Source organism: Zootoca vivipara, chromosome 11, assembly GCF_965207765.1.
Source record: "Zootoca vivipara chromosome 11, rZooViv2.hap1.1, whole genome shotgun sequence".
In the NCBI taxonomy this organism is placed as follows: Eukaryota; Metazoa; Chordata; class Lepidosauria; order Squamata; family Lacertidae; genus Zootoca; species Zootoca vivipara.
The window spans coordinates 35,238,658-35,258,375 of record NC_142594.1 but is presented as its reverse complement, the minus strand read 5'-3'; the positions used below and the strand labels follow the sequence as shown (position 1 = coordinate 35,258,375).

At 46.0% G+C, this 19,718-nt stretch overlaps 1 protein-coding gene across 5 annotated transcripts in view; it reads right to left on the bottom strand.

Annotated features, from left to right (window-relative positions):
* Positions 1-4,915: 4,915 nt before the first annotated feature.
* The window catches only part of LOC118091811 (macrophage mannose receptor 1), a 53,495-nt gene continuing 38,692 nt past the window's right edge, over positions 4,916-19,718 (bottom strand). For 2 of the 5 annotated variants that reach the window (XM_035129237.3, XM_088653580.1), the window contains 4 exons: positions 14,783-14,893; positions 13,017-13,226; positions 10,954-10,992; positions 4,916-5,370 (listed from right to left, as the gene is read on the bottom strand). In XM_035129237.3, the coding sequence (XP_034985128.3) occupies positions 5,141-5,370; positions 10,954-10,992; positions 13,017-13,226; positions 14,783-14,893 (590 nt within the window). In that variant the 3' untranslated portion in view covers positions 4,916-5,140. The remainder of the gene's footprint in view (positions 5,371-10,953; positions 10,993-13,016; positions 13,227-14,782; positions 14,894-19,718) is intronic. The other 3 variants (XM_035129238.3, XM_088653578.1, XM_088653579.1) reach the window with 3 other exon arrangements.

Below are 19,718 nucleotides of genomic sequence, written 5' to 3'. Positions count from 1 at the left end.
TATCTGAATGGAGGAGCCTGGAAAACCATTAAGTTCAGTGTCTAAAACTACCAAGCTCTTGACCCACTGCCTCTCTGTACAGTAGTACCTTGGGTTACAGACACTTCGGGTTACAAATTCCGCTAACCAGGAAGTGGTTGGTCCAGGTTAAGAACTTTGCCCCAGGATATGAACGGAAATCGCATGCCAGTGGCGCAGCGGCAGCGGGAGGCCTCATTAGCGAAAGCGCGCCTCAGGTTAAGAACCGTTTCCGGTTAAGAACGGACCTCTGGAATGAATTAACCCAAGGTACCACACTGTAACAGAGACCAACTGGAATGGCAGTCGAATCTTGCTTCAACACTGGCAATGGAACAGCAGCTTGCACTGTGCCTGACACAGCAGGCTAGTTCAGTGAGGCCAGGACAGGCCATGTACTATACACATCTCTATCTTCCAATAAGGGACAATGGTCATGGGGCTTAGCATGAAGAGGCAGAAGATTGATGCCACTGCCCCCAAACAACTGCCACCTTAGTTTAATGGTAGAGCTGGCTCTGATCCCAATGTATGCCTCACATTACAGGAAATACTGACATTGGAGGGTGGTAAACAACTGTATATCAAATTTCCCTTCCTATAAAAAGAGCCCTGCTTGGTTAGCCCAAAGCCCTACAGTATTTAGTCCTACTTGTATAGTGGCCAACTAGATCTTGTGAGAAGCCCACAAGGAGGATGCCAGTGCAATGGTCCTCGGCAGCTCTTAATCGGACACATACCCTTTCTGATACTACACTGCAGGTAATATCAACACCATGATTAGAAGCCATGGACAACCTTCTCCTCCATCAATAGCACCCTCTGTAGCACCTGATTCAGCACACTTTGCGTTCTCTTGTCATCATGAAGCAGTGGTTGTTGTTTTTCTTGTCCTCACCAGCAACAACCAATGTGCATTTCTAGAGCAGGAAATAACACCAGGAAACAAATAAAGAGCAGCATGTTCAAATGAGACTGAGGCTGCTGTTCTGTTTGGTAAGCAATGCCTAGTTCCTTCCTCAATCACATCTGGAAAATGTGGATCAACTGCAAATTATAATGAGTTCAAAAGAATTGAGAAGTGAAACTCATCTGTGATGTTCTGAAGTTTCCTGAATATTTTGAAAAACGTGGTCAAGTGATCCCCCCCCCCCATTCAAATTGCTGAGTTGGTGCCTGGTTAGCCCATTACCAGATAATTCAGAAGAATTTATTGAGAAAAAGAAATAAATCTTTGTATGCAGCTCCAAACCATGGAGAAATGTGGCTCTCTGGGGAAAATGAGATGCAGGACTGTTCTGTAAAATTGTTGTGCATATTGCTGCTTCACATGATTAGTACCGGTAGTTATGTACTCATTAACTTTGTAGATGTTTGTAGTTTCCAGGCAAAAAATAAGAAAAGACCCACAAAGAGTCCACTGCAGTAATCAAATCTTGAAGATTACTTGAAAATCTTGAAGATCCAGGGGTCTGCGCGCGACCACACAAAAGTTGCCCTGCATTTGATGTGGGGAGCAGTTATTCTTATGTTGTTATAAATGTTGGAGGCTGCCCACAGTAGCTGGGGCAACCCTGTAAGATGTGTGGGGTATAAATTAGTAAATTTATCATTATGGAATGGATTTTCATCGGAGAAATGTTGGAGGGTATGGACTAGTAAGGCAAAGTTATCCCAGCCCAGGAACAGTTGCAGCTGTGGTACTAGCTGAGGGTCATAAAGTAGCTTATAGCAATGGATGCCCTAAGACTCTCTTGAGAAGTTACTGCTCTTCTCAAAGATTTTTGTGTGTGTATTACCAGCAACATCATGCTGCTTAGAAAAATATCTGCTGCTGGATAGGGTGTCACCTTTGGTGCTATTAAATCTACATTCTTTGACACAAATATACATCTTGAGACATGTATTTTAATGTTTTAAAATAATCCAGTGTGCTTGAAAGGAGTATAATACAGCCACAGAAAATAATACAGCCAGTTCCATCAGGTAATCAGCAATGTCACTTATAATGAGGTCTAGCAAGAGGATCATAATCAGAAAAAGATTGGTGGACATTGAACCCTCCTTCCTGCTAACTTCTTTCCCATGTGGCTGGGCAGTAGCAATACCTGGAAAGGTGTACTACTAGATTTGGCAACTACCACACAATCTGGTCAGTTCAACCAGGAATCACATTTGTATTTCCAGAGCATCATGGAACCCTGATAACATGGAAGCAGTTTTCACCCCATTGCTGTGATTGTGAATCAAGCCTGCCTGGACCTTTAACTTGGGTGAATGGAGACTACCTTTTTATTTTTTATTTTTAAGCAAGAATCACTTCCCTGCCAGTGTCTGATGCTACAATGGAAACCTATGACCAGAAAGAACCTTTAGGTTGCAATCACCTACACATTTAGGGCCCATTAAAATCAATGAGACTCACCATATTTTCACTCCATAGGACACACCTGACTATAGGACACACCTAGTTTTTAGAGTAGGAAAACAAGAATTTTTCTTTTTGCTTTCTTGAATTGTCCTAGGCATAGTAGCCAACTCCTAGAGGCCTAGGTGCCTTTGCGCCCACCCCACCCCCCAATTAAATATTTGAGGAAGCTTCTTTTGCAAAGGGGGAAAGCTCCATTTATTTGAGGATGAGCTCAAAGTTGTGCAGCTTTTTTTGCAAATGGGGAAAGCCCCGTTTTGGGGGTGGGGTGTCAGCTCACAGTTGTGCATCTTTTTTTGCAAAGAGGGAAAGCTCCATTTTTGAGGATCAGCTCAAAGTTGTTGAGCTTACCATGCAAAGGGAAAAAAATCCTGTTTTTGTGGGGTTCAACTCACAGTTCTGCAGCTTCTCTAGGAAAGAAAAGGGACCCATTTCTACAGTTTCCAGACAGATAATCTAATCAGCCAGTGACATGTCACTGGGGAAACAAGCAGCCTCTCTCTGCAGACAACAATTGAGGCCTGGGCAAGGGGCCTGGGCGGGGTGGGAGCTAGCTCTCTTATCTCCCTCCCCGATCTCTTGCAATCAGCTGCTGAGCAGGTCCTTTCAACACTCCCCCCCTCTTGTTAGCCTTTAGCTCTTTCTTTCTTTCTTTCTTTCTTTCTTTCTTTCTTTCTTTTTAAAAAAAAAGCACAATCTGCCTTTAGCCCCTGGGCAATTCGGCTTCAGGGACCACGCATTTGCTCCATAAGACGCACAGAATTTCCTCTTACTTTTTAGGAGGAAAAAAGTCCGTCTTATGGAGCGAAAAATATGGTACTTCTCAGAAGATGTTCATAGGGCTGTCCTTGAAGATGTCTTGGAGAATTCAGTTGGTCCAAATGTAGCAGCCAGATTGCTGACTGGGGTTCCATTTGTATCTCATGTAACCCGTTTAAAACAGCTGCCCTGGCAGCCAGTTCATTTCTGGGCCCAATTCAAAGTGCTCATGCCCCAAATATCTCAAAGACCACCTCCTTCGCTACAGACCTGCTTTGCTGCTGAAATTGGCAGAGAACAGCTCTTGGTAGTTCCTCCACCCTCGGAGGCTCAGGGGAGTAGGTAGCCAGAAGAAGGCACACTCTGGCAGCCTTGAGGACCTCACAAGCAAGACATGAGTCCAACAGTCTTCTTTCACTCGTGGTGAGTGATCAGAGGGATTCTGCCTCCAGTAATGGAAGTAACATAGCCTTCACGACTAGATGCCACTGAAAACTTCCTTCTCCTTTGAAAGCCTCTCCACCCCACCCAGTAGCATCTAATTCATTGTACTTTGTGTCCTCCTGGCCTCATTATGCTGAGAGTTTTTCTTGTCCTCACCAGCAGCAGCCAGTGTGAGTTTCTGGGTCAAGGGAGCAAAGAAAATTTTCTCTATCACAGTGAAGGAAAAAAAGGAAAAGCACAGAGCTTTGAGCCCTAATCAGAAAGGCATCCAAACAAGTAAAACGGCCGAAGCACAATCCAGATGGAGACAAACTGCATATACAAGGAATTGTTTTGCATGCAGTTGCTCTTTCTGAATCAGCACCTGGACTGCACACATGGAGTCCTTTGTGAATCTTGACAAGGCTGCTCACCCCTTTTGGTGCAGCAGCATTGCAGGACGGCAGAGGCTCCACAGGGGTCTTCAGTGCCCTTCCTATCAGGAGCTGGATCCTAGCCTCCATCCTGTTTTGGCAAATGGGGAGACTGGGACCTGGGCTGTGCCAGAGGACGGAGCCAACAGAGCAGGAAGGATTCCATTGGGTCTGCCCCTTGGCCAGGTAGGAATTTGTCCACTGGGCAAAGTGGCTCTGACCCGATGGTTTTGCCTACCTCATAGCAACCGTCACAACTGGGCTTGGACATTGGGAAAATATGTAGTCTTGGATGGAGGGAAGGTTGTAGTCTCTGCCTGCCCCTCCCAAAAGCTGGGAGAGTCTGTTAAAGGGATCTAGGCAGAGTGCTCATGTCCATGTGCCCAGGGAGGGCCAGGGCTGAAGGCACTTCCCCCAAATAGCGGTCCTTGCGGGGGTCACCCAATTTGATGTAAGTCTTAGGAACCCCCGCCTGGATTGACCTACGTGTCACTTCTGGCAGCCAGGCCAGAAGGATTTCGATTGCCCTATGCCCAAGCCAAACCTCTTTCATCTGTACTCAATAAAGTTGTGGCCTGTTTTCATCCAAACCAGTCTTATAGGTCTCTTATTTATCTGAGTTGGCGATTGGGGAGCACGACGCCTGGACCTGCAACTGGCTCTTCAGAAGAAGAGTGGAGGAGGAGGGAAGTAGGTTTGCACTCCTTGGCTTTTTCTCCCCTACCTGACGAGTGGGTTCTTTGCTTTCTTAAAGGGCTTTGTGCGTGAATGCTTCATTGTTTTGTGGCAAAAGTGAAGGATACCAACAACATGATCCTTAGCTTGAAAAAAAAAATCTTTCAGTAGAAAATACTCTGCATAGAATATATATTTTATTGAATAAACATTACACATTCAGAGCATTCTACATCCTGACTCCGTTTGTAGAAAGTGCACCTGCATATTGGGACAATTCCCAACAATGGAAATAAATGAATCATCAGTGCAATCCTAAACCTGCCCATTCAGAATTAAGTCCTATTAAGTTCAGTGGCACTTACTCCTATGTAAATGTGCATAGCATTTGAGCCTGAATGTGTTAATCCCCCTCTTGCTTCTCCGCAATAAATTCTGAGTACTGATTCTGAGAAATTATTGTGCTGTCCTGGTGCAAAAGGGTCTCAACGGCCGCTACAGTTCGTGGCTGTCTGTGTATTCTTTTGTAGAAAATATAGACTGCAACACCCACAGCAATAGCGATGAAGAGAGTCGGGAGAACCACCACCATCAGTCTGCCATGCGGTGATGCTGGAACATCATCTTGCTCTACTGGGGGGGGGGGGGGAGAGAGAGAATATAAATGTGTAAGATGCACAGAGAGAACATCAAATACTTTCCCCAGCAGAACATCCATATAGACCCATGCAGAAAGCTGAGCTGTTGATTCTGCCTGCCACGTCACTACTAAAGACATAGGGTTGCCATATTTCGAACAGTGAAAATCCGGACAGAAAACCTCTTCTTCTTCTTCTTCTTCTTCTTCTTCTTCTTCTTCTTCTTCTTCTTCTTCTTCTTCTTCTTCTTCTTCTTCTTCTTCTTCTTCTTCTTCTTCTTCTTCGCAAAATCTCAAAAAAGCCATTTTAAAACTATTTTTATGGAAAATAAGCAAAAACAGCACTACCAACATGGGCTGCCATTCGTCCAGATTTCCATGGATATTTCCCTGATTTTCCGCCTGGATGCTGCTGCCGACCATAGCTGCCAAGTTATCCCTTTTTTACAGGGATTTTCCCTTAAGCTGAATAGGCTTCCTCGCGAGAAAAGTGAAAACTTGGCAGCTATGCTGCCGACTGCAGTATTCCGTGTACGTCCAGGAAATTCCGGACATATGGCAACCCTAAAGGAACACTATCAGAAAGACAGCAACCCTCCAAACAGAATAGTAGTGAACAACTCAGAATTCTTCTACTCAAAAAGAAGGAGTCACCCAAAATGATGAGTGATGCCTCAATTAGAGAGTTCATTGTGGCCCCAATTATCCCATGTACAAGAGGCATCCCTGCTGCTGCAGCTCCTCCAATATGGGGTCAGAGTGAGTGCCAGGAGTGCCAACTTGGCCCTGTGACTGTGGGTGCTATGCAGTGTCAGGCTTCAGGGCTTGGCTTCCTCCCCCCTTGGCCGTAGATAAGCAGTACAAAGAGAAAACAGTCTCTTACCATTAACAGAAATGTTTAATGAATGCAGCAAAAGAACAAGCGACCATTCTCAGAGTGCAGGTGTTCCCAATTAAGGTTCCTCCCACTTCCCTCTAGTCACTCCCGTCCTCTCATCTCCTAGCCACCTGACCTCTCAACCATTGAGCCTTTTGCGCAGCCAGCTTATCTAATCTCCTAGCCTTGGGACTGAGAGGCTGCACATCTTTCAGTGAGAGAGAGTCTGCTAGCTCACTCTCTTCCCTCTTCACTCTTTCTTACAGAGGTTTTATTTTGTTTTTAAGGGGAGGGGTCAGGGCTGCCCGGGAGGGGGTCCCAGCAAGCAAAATGGCTGGGGCAGATTCCACAGGGGTGTGTGCACTGGAACAACCGATCTCAGTGGTCACGGGTAGGAGGAGGAGTTACGCTAAGACCAGACCATGTCATTACCGAGGAGGCAGACTTAGTCGTTGTCTGAGGACTATCCCTGCCTCCAGGTCTGGTCCTGACCGGACGGATATTGGAATCAGCAAGGGATACCCACATGACCTGAAGGTGCTGCTGTGCAATGCCAGGTCGATGATGAATAAGACCACCGCCATTCACGACCTGATTGTGGATGGAGGATTTGACCTGGCATGTGTGACAGAGACCTGGTTGGAGGAAGCCGATGGGCCCGTTCTTGGCGCTGCTTGCCCACCAGGTTTCTCTTATGCACAGCAACCCAGGCCATCTGGGCGGGGAGGGGGGGTTGTAGTGATTTTTAGGAAGTCATTAGTTTGCACCAGGCGTCCTATTGGGAAGACCCAGTTCTCTGAGTGCATGTTCTGGAAGTTGGGCAATAGAGGCAGTACAGGATTCCTTTTGGTGTACCGACCTCCCCGCTGCACCAAGGATTCCCTGCCCGAGCTGCTTCAGGTCGTGTTGGATGTGCTCCTGGAGACACCTAGCTTGGTTGTCTTAGGGGATTTTAACATCCATGCCGACACGACCTTACAAGGAGCTGCTCGGGACTTCGTGGAAAGCATGGCCACCATGGGGCTGTCCCTGAATAAGTCTGGCCCAACTCATAGCCGCGGACATGCCTTGGACTTGGTGTTTACCTCTATGGATGTTGGTGATCTGACATTAAGTAAAAGCGAAACAAAAGAAGTGCCATGGTCAGATCACTTTCTGGTGCAACTGGACTTCTCCGCAACCCTTTCCCTCTGCAGGGAGGTGGGACCGATTCGGATGGTCCGCCCCCGCTACTTAATGGATCCAATTGGCTTCCAAAGAGTGGTAGGGGATGTTTTATCCCATGTCGATGGCCTTTCAGCTGATTCCCTGGTGGCCCGCTGGAATGCGGAGTTAACCAGCGCTATTGACTGTCTGGCTCCGAAGCGCCCTCTCAGATTGCATGGAGCCCGGACAGCCCCGTGGTTTTCCCCGGCGCTGAGGGCAATGAAACAGTCGTTGAGACGGCTAGAGCGCCGGTGGCGGAAAACTCATTTTGAATCAGACCGGACACGGGCTAGAGCTCAACTTCGAGCCTACCAAGTGGCAATGGCGACGGCGAAGAGGACCTTCTTCACCGTCTCCATCGCATCTGCAGAAAACAGCAGCAGGAGACTCTTCCAGGTGGTTCGCAATTTAGCGGAACCACCTGCTCCATCCGGGCCCAGTACGGGCCACATGATCTCCTGCAAAGTTTTTTGCAGATAAAGTCGCTCAGATTCGGGAAGAGGTAGACTCCACCGTGGGAGCAGGGCCGGGGCGGGGGAGTGCTAGAGTCCTGTCTAGTCAAGTTTTGTGGGATCAATTTCAATCTGTTACCTCCGAGGATGTGGACAGGCTGCTTAGACGAATGAAACCAACCACCTGTCTCCTTGATCCTTGCCCATCCTGGCTTATAAAAGCTAGCCAGGAAGGGCTGGGCGATGGGCTTCGCGGGTTGGTAAATGCTTCTCTCCATGAGGGAGCCTTCCCAGACCCGCTGAAAGAGGCGGTTATTAAACCGCTTCTTAAAAAACCATCTTTAGATCCGGCCAATATGGCCAACTATCGCCCAGTCTCAAATCTTCCATTCTTGGGCAAGGTGATTGAGCGAGTGGTTGCGGAACAACTCCAGGCACGCCTGGAAGAAGCGGACCATTTGGATCCCTTCCAGTCAGGATTCAGGCCTCATCATGGGACTGAAACTGCCTTGGTCGCACTGGTCGATGATCTCCGGCGGGCTAGGGACAAAGGTAAGAGCTGTTTCCTTGTTCTGCTGGATCTCTCAGCGGCTTTTGACACCATCGACCATAACATCCTTCTGGACCGTCTAGAGGGCTTGGGAGCTGGGGGCACTGTCATGCAGTGGTTCCGCTCCTTCCTCCTGGGCCGTGTTCAGAAAGTGGTGGTGGGGGATGAGTGTTCAGACCCCTGGGCGCTCACTTGTGGGGTGCCTCAGGGTTCTGTCCTCTCCCCCATGCTTTTTAACATCTATATGCAGCCACTGGGAGAGATCATCAGGGGGTTTGGGCTGGGTGTCCATCAGTATGCTGATGATACCCAGCTCTACCTCTCTTTTAAATCAGAACCAGTGAAGGCGGTGAAGGTCCTGTGTGAGTGCTTGGAGGCGGTTGGAGGATGGATGGCGGCTAACAGATTGAGATTGAATCCTGACAAGACAGAAGTACTGTTTGTGGGGGACAGGAGGCGGGCAGGTGTGGAGGACTCTCTGGTCCTGAATGGGGTAACTGTGCCCCTGAAAGACCAGGTGCGCAGCCTGGGAGTCATTTTAGACTCACAGCTGTCCATGGAGGCACAGGTCAACTCCGTGTCCAGGGCAGCTGTTTATCAGCTCCATCGGGTACGCAGGCTGAGTCCCTACCTGCCCACTGACTGTCTCTCCAGAGTGGTGCATGCTCTAGTTATCTCTCGCTTGGACTACTGCAATGCGCTCTACGTGGGGCTACCTTTGAAGGTGACCCGGAAACTACAACTAATCCAGAATGCGGCAGCTAGACTGGTGACTGGGAGCGGCCGCCGAGATCACATAACACCAGTCCTAAAAGACCTACATTGGCTCCCAGTACGTTTCCGAGCACAATTCAAAGTGTTGGTGTTGACCTTTAAAGCCCTAAACGGCCTCGGTCCGGTATACCTGAAGGAGCGTCTCCACCCCCATCGTTCTGCCCGGACACTGAGGTCCAGCTCCGAGGGCCTTCTGGCGGTTCCCTCATTACGAGAAGCCATGTTACAGGGAACCAGGCAGAGGGCCTTCTCGGTAGTGGCACCCACCCTGTGGAATGCCCTCCCACTAGAGGTCAAAGAGAACAATTACCAGACCTTTAGAAGGCATCTCAAGGCAGCCCTGTTTAGGGAAGCTTTTAATGTTTGATGGATTTCTGTATTTTAGAATTTCTGTTTTTTTTTTTTTGGAAGCCGCCCAGAGTGGCTGGGGGAACCCGGCCAGATGGGCGGGGTATAAATAATAAATTATTATTATTATTATTCCCGTTCTTCTTGTAGTTCACCTCCCAGTTCTGCCCAACTATTGTCTTCTGAACTGTGCCCCTCAGCGCACCATTGTTCCAAATCAACACTACTCCACTGCTCCTCTGGAGTTTCAGGTTCCTGGCCATGAGTATGGGGAGGGGTTGTACTCGTTAGCCTGGTCTCTGACATGCAGCATGCACTGAAATTTGTGGGTGCCCGGCTGCTTCATGGGGAATTTTGTGGGTGCTCAGGGCCCCAGGGAATTGGCACTTATGGTGAGTGAAATGTAAATTTAATTACCAGCTTTGGGCTTTAACTACAGTTTCTTTTCCTTTGTGGTCTGGGCCTTCTTGTAATTTCCTGTCACATGCGTTAAAATAGCGGGACCCAAAGAGGACTGTGAAGGGAGTGCTGATCTGCGTGCTCCTCCTGTGCTTTTTAGATTCATTTTGTAGCATCCACGTGGCAACATTGGCATCAAAGTACCTGTATCTCCCCCCACCCCAATTTAACCTATATATACTCTTTCTGTGAAAAATTGATTAAGTTAAAAACAAACAAAACCTGCAGCCTATGACCTGTTTGTAGGGTCGCCAGACTCAATAGTGGACAGGACTTCTGTGCCTTTAATTGCCCTGCTCTCTTTTGAGTCTGGAAACCTTAAAGAGAAACCAGCAGACCCTTTGTTTAATTTCCAAGCAAAGGGTCTGCTGGTTTCCCTTTAAGGTTTCCAGACTCAAAAGAGAGCAGGGCAATTAAAGGCACAGAGGTCCTGTCCACTATTGAGTCTGGCAACCCTACCTGTTTGTGATATGTGATATTAAGCTCCCACATGGAAGTGAATCAGAGTACAATCTTGCCTTTGGAGCCTGTGACAACTTGCATACGGTTACTAGTCTGAAGAGGTTTGGCGCAGTGATTCCTCAACATAGCCTATGTGAGTAAGCAGCTAGGAGGAGTGACACTTTTGTTTCTGTGTGGCAGCTGCCCTTTCCCTCCCAGAATGCCCTAGAACAATGCTACAGCTGCATAACTAATTAATTTGGGGGGATGGGATGGGAGTAAACAGTTGCTGGCAGTCATTTTAAGGACGTCCACTCCCTGTTAAAGGCAATCCTCTCAAAAGACCCTCAGACATTTATCTCTTTAATTTTGAATTAAAAGGTTTTTTGGGGGGGGGGATTTTTAGCTCAGTGCTCCGGAGAACATACATGCCTATACTTTTAACTTGGTTATTTTCATAAAACAGTCTTACCTGTACTACTTGTAGGCCCTCCACTTGCCTCTTCAAAAACTGTAAAATAGAGGATATACTTAAGGGGCAATAAAATATAGGCTACCATAGCAAATTACACAATGAAGCTAGCAGGCTTGGTCAAGAGTTTGGCTTCATCTCTTCGAGCTAGTTGAAGTTTCTAAGCACTTTTCAAAGTGCACATTACATTAATCCAAGTAGGATGTAACTAAGGTGTGTGGCCAAATGAGATACTGTATCTCAAGGAACATGGGCAGCTCATGCACTAGCTTTAACTGCAGAGATACGCTCCTGGCCACCAGAGAGACCTGGGCATCTGTGCTCAGAAGCATGTCAAAACTGTGAACTGATGTCTTCAGGTGGCATGTTACCCCTTCCGGCACAGGCTGAAATCCCTGTTCCCTATTCTGCCTTCCAGCTGACCAAGAGCTCCTCTATCTTGCTGGATTAAGTTTCAATTCATTTACCCTCATCCAGTCCATTGCAGATGACAAGCAATGGTTTAGGACTGAGACAGCTTCATTGGACTTAGGTGGAAAGGAGAAATAGAGCTGGGTGTCATCAGCATATGGGTGATACTGAACCCTGAAACTCCAGACAACCTCCCCCAGAAGTCCCATATAAATATTAAATAGCACGCGGGGCAAAACAGAACCCCCGAGGGACAACACAGGAGAACACCATAAAACAGTGCCTCCAAGTCCCATCCAAACAAGGCAGCGCAAAAGGATACTATGGCTGATGGTATCAAAAGCCGCTGAAAGGTTCAGCAGAACCAACAGGGCCACACTCTTCCTGTCCTACTCCTGGTATTAGTCATATGCCAAGGCCACAAAAGCCATCTCAGTCCCATAAACAGGCTTGAAACTGGAAACTCTCCCCATCTGGGCAGCAGATCCATAGACAAGAATTCTTAGATAAATTTAAGAAGAGGTCAGATAAAGAGATGTCAAAGATATACTTCTAGTACAGTCAAACCTCAGTTTACGCCTACCTCAGCGAGCGACCGCTTCGACGAGCGACCGCCGCGGACCCGGAAGTGTTTACTTTTGGGTTCCGCAGTGTTGGATGCACAGACACGATCTGCGCAGCTCGTGCGTGCGCAAAAGCGTTTTACTGGTGCTTCGTGCACGCGCTGAAGCGTCCCTTCGGTGAGCTGCCGCTTCGGCGAGCGGCCGCCTCCGTGGAATGGATTGTGGTCGCAAACCAAGGTACCACTGTACTATGAATCTAGCCAGAGAACAGTTGGACAGGAGCGTATTATTAATTCTATACAAGTCTCCAGTCCTATTTTTCTAGAAAAAGTGGTGCCAGAACTTGTTAGGATTTCATAGTAGATTCTGTTCCACCTTAAACAGGAACAGGCTTGGAAGAGGATGTTGAGTGTGTCACATGATGTATACCGGTACTTCCGTTTGTTGTACTATTGTAATGTTAGTTCTGTTGCTTTTGCTTTGCTGATGAAGAAAGACACGTTTGGTCTGTCTTCCGAGATGCTTTAGAACAAACGCTTGTAAATATGCAAGGACTTCTCTCTGAGTTTCTTCTTGTTGCTGCTGCCGCCAAACCACGCTAAAGCTGGATAAACTCTGCAGATAACGTGTCCCGGCTCCGAGAGTCTGGATCGTATTACAGTTGGCTTACCGGAGGGAGAAGACACCTGGCAGAGGCTTACCGGGGGGCTTGGTGGCCCAGGTCTTCTGCGTGTATGCTAACAGAACTCACCACGAATGCCTCCCTTGTTCTCTTATAATGGCAATGGCGCACACCTAATAGGTGCTGGAAATGAGTTCCAGTGAATTCCGACCCTTGGGGGGAAAAGCCCTGCAAGTCTCCTCAGCATTCAGATACTGCTTTGTATCATCGTCGTCGTCGTTTAGTCGTTTAGTCGTGTCCGACTCTTCGTGACCCCATGGACCATAGCACGCCAGGCACTCCTGTCTTGCGCTGCCTCCCGCAGCTTGGTCAAACTCATGTTCGTAGCTTCGAGAACACTGTCCAACCATCTTGGCTTTGTATCATAGGTATCACTAAATCAACTATAATAAACAATGAAGTCTTACCTTTGTTTGTTTTACAAATAAATCCACGCGAATGTTGGCAGTCTCCCTTGATCCACTCTCCACTATCGCCGTACATGAAAATGCAGTGGTTCCAATAGTCAGGAAGACCAGAAGAAGGTCCCATAAATTCATATTCTGGATCAAATATGGGTTCTTCACCTTTCCAGTTAATAAAACCCAGTGCAGTGTTATCTTCCCATACCCATTCTCCTAGTTACAAAAGTACATGATTGTTATAATGACTATAAAGGGAAGAGTAGCCCGTTGCAATTCATTCTATATTGGAAATTCATTTTAAATGTATACTTGCTGTTTTTCTTCTGAAGCTTTTTCACTCTGGAACATATGCATGCAACCTCAATTATTGTATAATACATTGCTGATATAAGCTTATGTCCTACATTTTTCTGCTTGTGAAAAATGGTGAGGAAGGTATCTCTGTTTACTGCCCCCATTACTGCCCCCCATGTCCCCAAACCATATTGAACATTATTTTCGAATGGCTGCTCGCTCTCAGGAACAGCATTTTGATAGAGATGTGTGAGTGCCCTGGGAAAGAGGGGGCACTCCAGATCAAAGCCGTAATTAAGATTGTCAGTTGCTAAATACCTTGTTCTCTTTTCTCTAAACTAGACATTACATGTTTTCCATACTTGAAAACTATTTTGCTAAATCAGTAGCAAATCCCAACAACTCTGTTTTGGGGGCAAATGACTAGCTCTTTTATCTTCATATACTGCAATGAACTGAATTAACGATCAAGTAGTAGAATGAGAAGAGGAAACTACCCCCCCCCCCCATTTTATTAAGTGTGACAATATGGAAGTTTCAGGCAGTCAAATGCAATGCATGTTTACTCAGGCAGAAGTCATAAATGGCTTGGGATCAGGCAACCTGAACCTATTTTAAAAGTGCTCAGATCTTCCAAAGATGCCCTTCTATCTGTCCCACCTACATCAGGTGTCTATTTTAGAGGAAGTTGATAAAGGACCTTTTCAACAGCTGCTCCAAGGATTTGTAATTCCATGCCAAGGAAGGCTCATTTTGCCCCCTTGCTGATGGGACTACATGCTTTTGATTTAAAGCAGGCATCCCCAAACTGTGGCCCTCCAGATGTTTTGGCCTACAACTCCCATGATCCCTAGCTAACAGGACCAGTGGTCAGGGGTGATGGGAATTGTAGTCCAAAACATCTGGAGGGCCGAAGTTTGGGGATGCCTGATTTAAAGAGAGTTTTGGCCTACTGAGATGATGTGGTTTTAAGTACTCTCTGTTTTCATCAGTACTGTAATTTAATTTTGTTTTTAAGTTTTAACACGCAGCCAGTGTAAATGTTCTTCTTAAACTTGATTCTTCAATAGTCTGATACTGCTTCTTTATCATGACTTTTTATTGTGAATTTAATTATTGCTAGACACCTCTCTTCCATGGCTTGCACTAGGATGTGGGGAAAGGGTAGAAGAAAGCAAACGACAATTCCCTTGGAGGGGCAGAAGGCAAAATGATAATGGACATGCCAGGAGATATTACTCTGAACATGAGTGAGGTTTTTTCCTGAATGCTTGCCAAGAGCACTCATAAATGCAAACTGGGGTGAATTTGCTAGCTCTGTTTGCTAACACTGATGGCATTTCCAGCTGAGCTCTTTCATTTCAAAAAGAAAAAAAAGAAAAAGAAATGTGTGTTATATTTTAACATATTATATACATGGATAAATATTACAAATCTGTTATTTTATAAATAAATATTAAATGTGAAACAATCACCATCTATATTCATGAATAATCCTATCCAAAATCCTCGTTGACCAAATTGTTGCGTGTGTTCAACCAAAAATTCCTGCTCAGCTAAATCTTCTATTGAAGTCAAGGTGCCACCTAGAAAACATCAGATGGATAAAGTCAACTCATTAAAATTTGTCTTCCCATTAAAAACAAACACACAGCAGCCCATTAGGGTAAGACTGGTACTGGCAACAATGTGAAGTTATAGAGATCTAAGAGAAAGTGTGTGTCCAGTGGAGGCAGAGCAAGTAGGGAATTGTCCCACCAAACTCAATGTGCCCTCAGCCATTCCCCACTTTTTTACTTATAACCACTTGCACTTCCTGTCAGTCTCAGAGGTGCCTTTGTATAAGTCAGCAGGGAACAAACTGGAGGATGGGAACAAACTGGAACTGGTTGGGCTCTGCCAATCTTTGGCTCTAGCTCTGCTAAACCTGCGTTGGCTTCACTTACTCTTGGCTTCCCTGCCTTATGCCCTCTGAGTCCAAATGGGCACCAGCCTCTACTGTATATCCATGTCTTTCAAATCTCTATGATTGCTGTTCAATTGGTTAATGTTTTAGTGGAGAAGAACCTTTGTAACTTTGTCCATTTATTAAGTGCATAATGAAAAAGATAACCATTCAGTCAAATTTCAACAGAAATTTTTAATACTTTAAAAACAACAACCCATAATTCGTCCTGTTCTTCAAGTTACACTAAAAAATATTTCTACAGCTTTCTAGCATCAACCCAAGAGAAAGCTAACACTCTACCAAAATATTTTATATTGATGAGTTGGGGAAAAGATCCTCAGAAGACAGAAGCAAAAGAACAGCGTGCTTTTGATGTCATGTCTGCTGTGCCAGCTGCTAAAGCAGAAGCAATTTAATTAATTCATTTTTTTATCAGATAGAAATGGTTGCAATGTGATCCATCAGTCTGAAGCAGGATACAAGTTTCATTTAATGAGCTTCAGTGATACAAGGAGAAATAATAGTACAGTATAAGTAATCTGGACTGGTGGATATGGTGGGAAGGAAATGAAAACTGAATGGAGACTTGCTGGCAGACCAAGATGGCAGCGACAGTGGGGGGGGGGTGACAGAGCACCTTTCTAGGGCAATGAAGACATGAGTTAGTGAAACTCATTTTCAAGGCACTGGCAACTCTACCCACTTCATCTCCCCTCTGTTTGCCTTCCTTCGCCAAGTCTTGCATTAGGCACCTGCATCACCACCAGGAAAAAGGCACTGCCATTTGCACATACCATTGTAATTCCCCCAATAGTGGAGAAATACTCAGTCGGGGCTCATAAGTATTTAAAGGTAAAGGGACCCCTGACCATTAGGTCCAGACCTGACCGACTCTGGGGTTGTGGCGCTCATCTCGCGTTATTGGCCGAGGGAGCCGGCGTACAGCTTCCGGGTCATGGGGCCAGCATGACTAAGCCGCTTCTGGCGAGCCAGAGCAGTGCAAGGAAATGCCGTTTACCTTCCCGCTGTAGCGGTACCTATTTATCTACTTGCACTTTGACGTGCTCTCAAACTGCTAGGTTGGCAGGAGCTGGGACCGAGCAACGGGAGCTCACCCTGTCACGGGGATTCGAACTGACGACCTTCTGATCGGCAAGCCCTAGGCTTAGTGGTTTAACCCACAGTGCCACCTGTGTCCCTCATAAGTATTTTGTTGTTGTTTAGTCGTTTAGTCGTGTCCGACTCTTCGTGACCCCATGGACCATAGCACGCCAGGCACTCCTGTCTTGCACTGCCTCCCGCAGTTTGGTCAAACTCATCTTCGTAGCTTCGAGAACACTGTCCAACCATCTTGTCCTCTGTCGTCCCCTTCTCCTTGTGCCCTCCATCTTTCCCAACATCAGGGTCTTTTCCAAGGATTCTTCTCTTCTCATGAGGTGGCCAAAGTATTGGAGCCTCAGCTTCACGATCTGTCCTTCCAGGGTGCACTCAGGGCTGATTTCCTTAAGAATGGATAGGTTTGATCTTCTTGCAGTCCATGGGACTCTCAAGAGTCTCCTCCAGCACCATAATTCAAAAGCATCAATTCTTCGGCGATCAGCCTTCTTTATGGTCCAGCTCTCACTTCCATACATCACTACTGGGAAAACCATAGCTTTAACTATACAGACCTTTGTCGACAAGGTGATGTCTCTGCTTTTTAAGATGCTGTCTAGGTTTGTCATTGCTTTTCTCCCAAGAAGCAGGCGTCTTTTAATTTCGTGACTGCTGTCACCATCTGCAGTGATCAAGGAGCCCAAGAAAGTAAAATCTCTCACTGCCTCCATTTCTTCCCCTTCTATTTGCCAGGAGGTGATGGGACCAGTGGCCATGATCTTGGTTTTTTTGATGTTGAGCTTCAGACCATATTTTGTGCTCTCCTCTTTCACCCTCATTAAAAGGTTCTTTAATTCCTCCTCGCTTTCTGCCATCAAGGTTGTGTCATCTGCATATCTGAGGTTGTTGATATTTCTTTTTTTTTAAACATACTTTTTATTAATTTTACAGAATACAAAAAAAAAAACGGTACATACATAAACACCTTTTCCACCTCCTTCCTACCCACGCACATGGGTCCTCCCCTGCCACAGAAGTATCCCATGTATGTGAACAGTCAGAGATGTTCCATTTTATGCTTGGATTTCTGTCCTCCTCCCCCTCCCCTGACCCCAAAGCCCCCCCCTGCCACCAGGGAGCTCCAGCAAACCAGGGCAGTACGCAGGAGGCCATCCATCCAACCATCTATTGTCATACCAAAAAAAAAAAGAGAGAGAAAAATAGAAATAGGAAAAAAGAAAAAAAAGAAAGGGCAAAAAAAGAGAAAAAAACAATACAAAACAGAAAAATTTTTCTTACATTCATGATTTTAAAACCATATTTTGTGGGCTTCCCCTCCCCCCCCTTCCCCGGTTTTCATCCCTTTTTTATCATCTGCAACAGTTTCTTACTTTATAGAAATACACCTTTGTATCTTATACAACTTCAAATCACTAAAAAATCAAACTCCCATTTTATCTTCCCGTGCCTAATTTTTTCTCCCTCTATAAGCCTCCATATTTTCACATTTTCCAAAATCCATTCACTTTTAAAACTATAACTATTCTCAATTTAACCTTACATCCCCGATTACCGGCTCCACCCCCCCAATCCAGCAAATTCCATAATCAGCAGACCAGTTATAAACCTGTTAATCCATCCATGTAATCACAACATCACTTTCCCTTCACCCCACCCCCTGTTTACAGTCTTTTGCCATCCAGGCCACCATACAGGGCCCCTGAATTTCTTCTCTTCTCTGCATATTTTTTCCTTCTTCCCTGTGGGCGTTCTGGAGTTCCAATAATACCAATCGTGCCCCCCTCAAAAGCGGGGCACTCCATCCAACTTTTTGTAGAGTAAAGTCATCATTTTTTCCGTGGTGTGCTTCATTTTGTGTTGAATCATCACAGTCCTCATCTTCATCTTTTCCTTCCAAATCACAGTCATCATCATTGTCATTCTCACATTCATCTTTTTCAGTGTCAAAAGCTTCATCTCCTAAAAAATCATATTCTGCCATCACCATCTGAAATTTTTTCTGTAACTCTTGCCGTCGTGTCTCCTCTTGACATAGCTCTATTCTTGTTTCCCACATTAAGGTCAAAACAGACCGCTGGAACTCAGGGGAACACTTTTTTGTTGACATAATTCAATCCTGCCAAGGTCAAAACTTGTCACGTGGGGTGGAATATGATCACAGTTTATTTTCTCAACTCCATTTTAACAAGCTGGCTGCATTCTTCAAGTCTTATTAACAATAAAGTTCGAACTCACATTTCACAAACATTTAAACCAGAAAAGAAATTCCACAAAGTCCAGAAATACAAAATGAAATAAAAATTGACTCATAAATCCTGATCAACTCACTGGGTTGCCTGGGCTGCCGGCTCCCGAGGAAAAGAAAGATTTTTCTCAGTCTTTACCTCTTGCTGCAGGGCAGTCATAAACCACAGTCTCTCTCCCCTTCTCACCCTGCATCAAAGGGGAGATTCTCTTTGATGCCTTTGAGGGATCCTTTGAATTGTAAATCTTCTGTTTATGGCTTCGGGTTTCTATTTACTGTCTCTTTTGTTGCCGTGGGGGGGTGGCTTCCTCTTTTCTCCCCTCTCTCCCAGATCCAAATTGTTTTATAATCCAAATCGTGAGGTTACTTACAATCTTTTCCAATCGTTTTATTTTCGGAAGAATCCAGCGCTCTCCGCCTTCGGCTTGAAGCTTCTCCCTGCTAGAATAACGTTGCCGCTCAAAATGGCCCCCGCGACTTCTACCCTCCTCGCTCCGGAGCTCTTATTAGAGCTAACCGAAGAGTTGGGGAGTCCGGATTTGGGCTGTGCCGAGCAAATTGCCCCCGGGACGCCCTTCCCGAGGTTCTAAGGGACGCAGCGTCGCTCTCGCTGCCCTCCCCACTCCTAGCAGGGACGGGCCGTCTCGGAGACGAGACGAGACCCCGCCGATCGGCACTGGCGCTGAACCCTGAAGCCCGGTTGTTGATATTTCTTCCGGCAATCTTAATTCCGGTTTGGGATTCATCTAGTCCAGCCTTTCGCATGATGAATTCTGCATATAAGTTAAATAAGCAGGGAGACAATATACAACCTTGTCGTACTCCTTTCCCAATTTTGAACCAATCAGTTGTTCCATATCCAGTTCTAACTGTAGCTTCTTGTCCCACATAGAGATTTCTCAGGAGACAGATGAGGTGATCATGCACTCCCATTTCTTTAAGAACTTGCCATAGTTTGTTGTGTATTTAGGGGAAATTAAAATGGCAGGCCACAGAAACAAAGCTTTCTGAGCACACCATGCCTGCTTGGGAGAAAGCAAGTGAAGGGGAGAAAGACTGGATGGTGAGTCCATCAGAGGAGAGGGCTCAGGGCAGCAGCCTA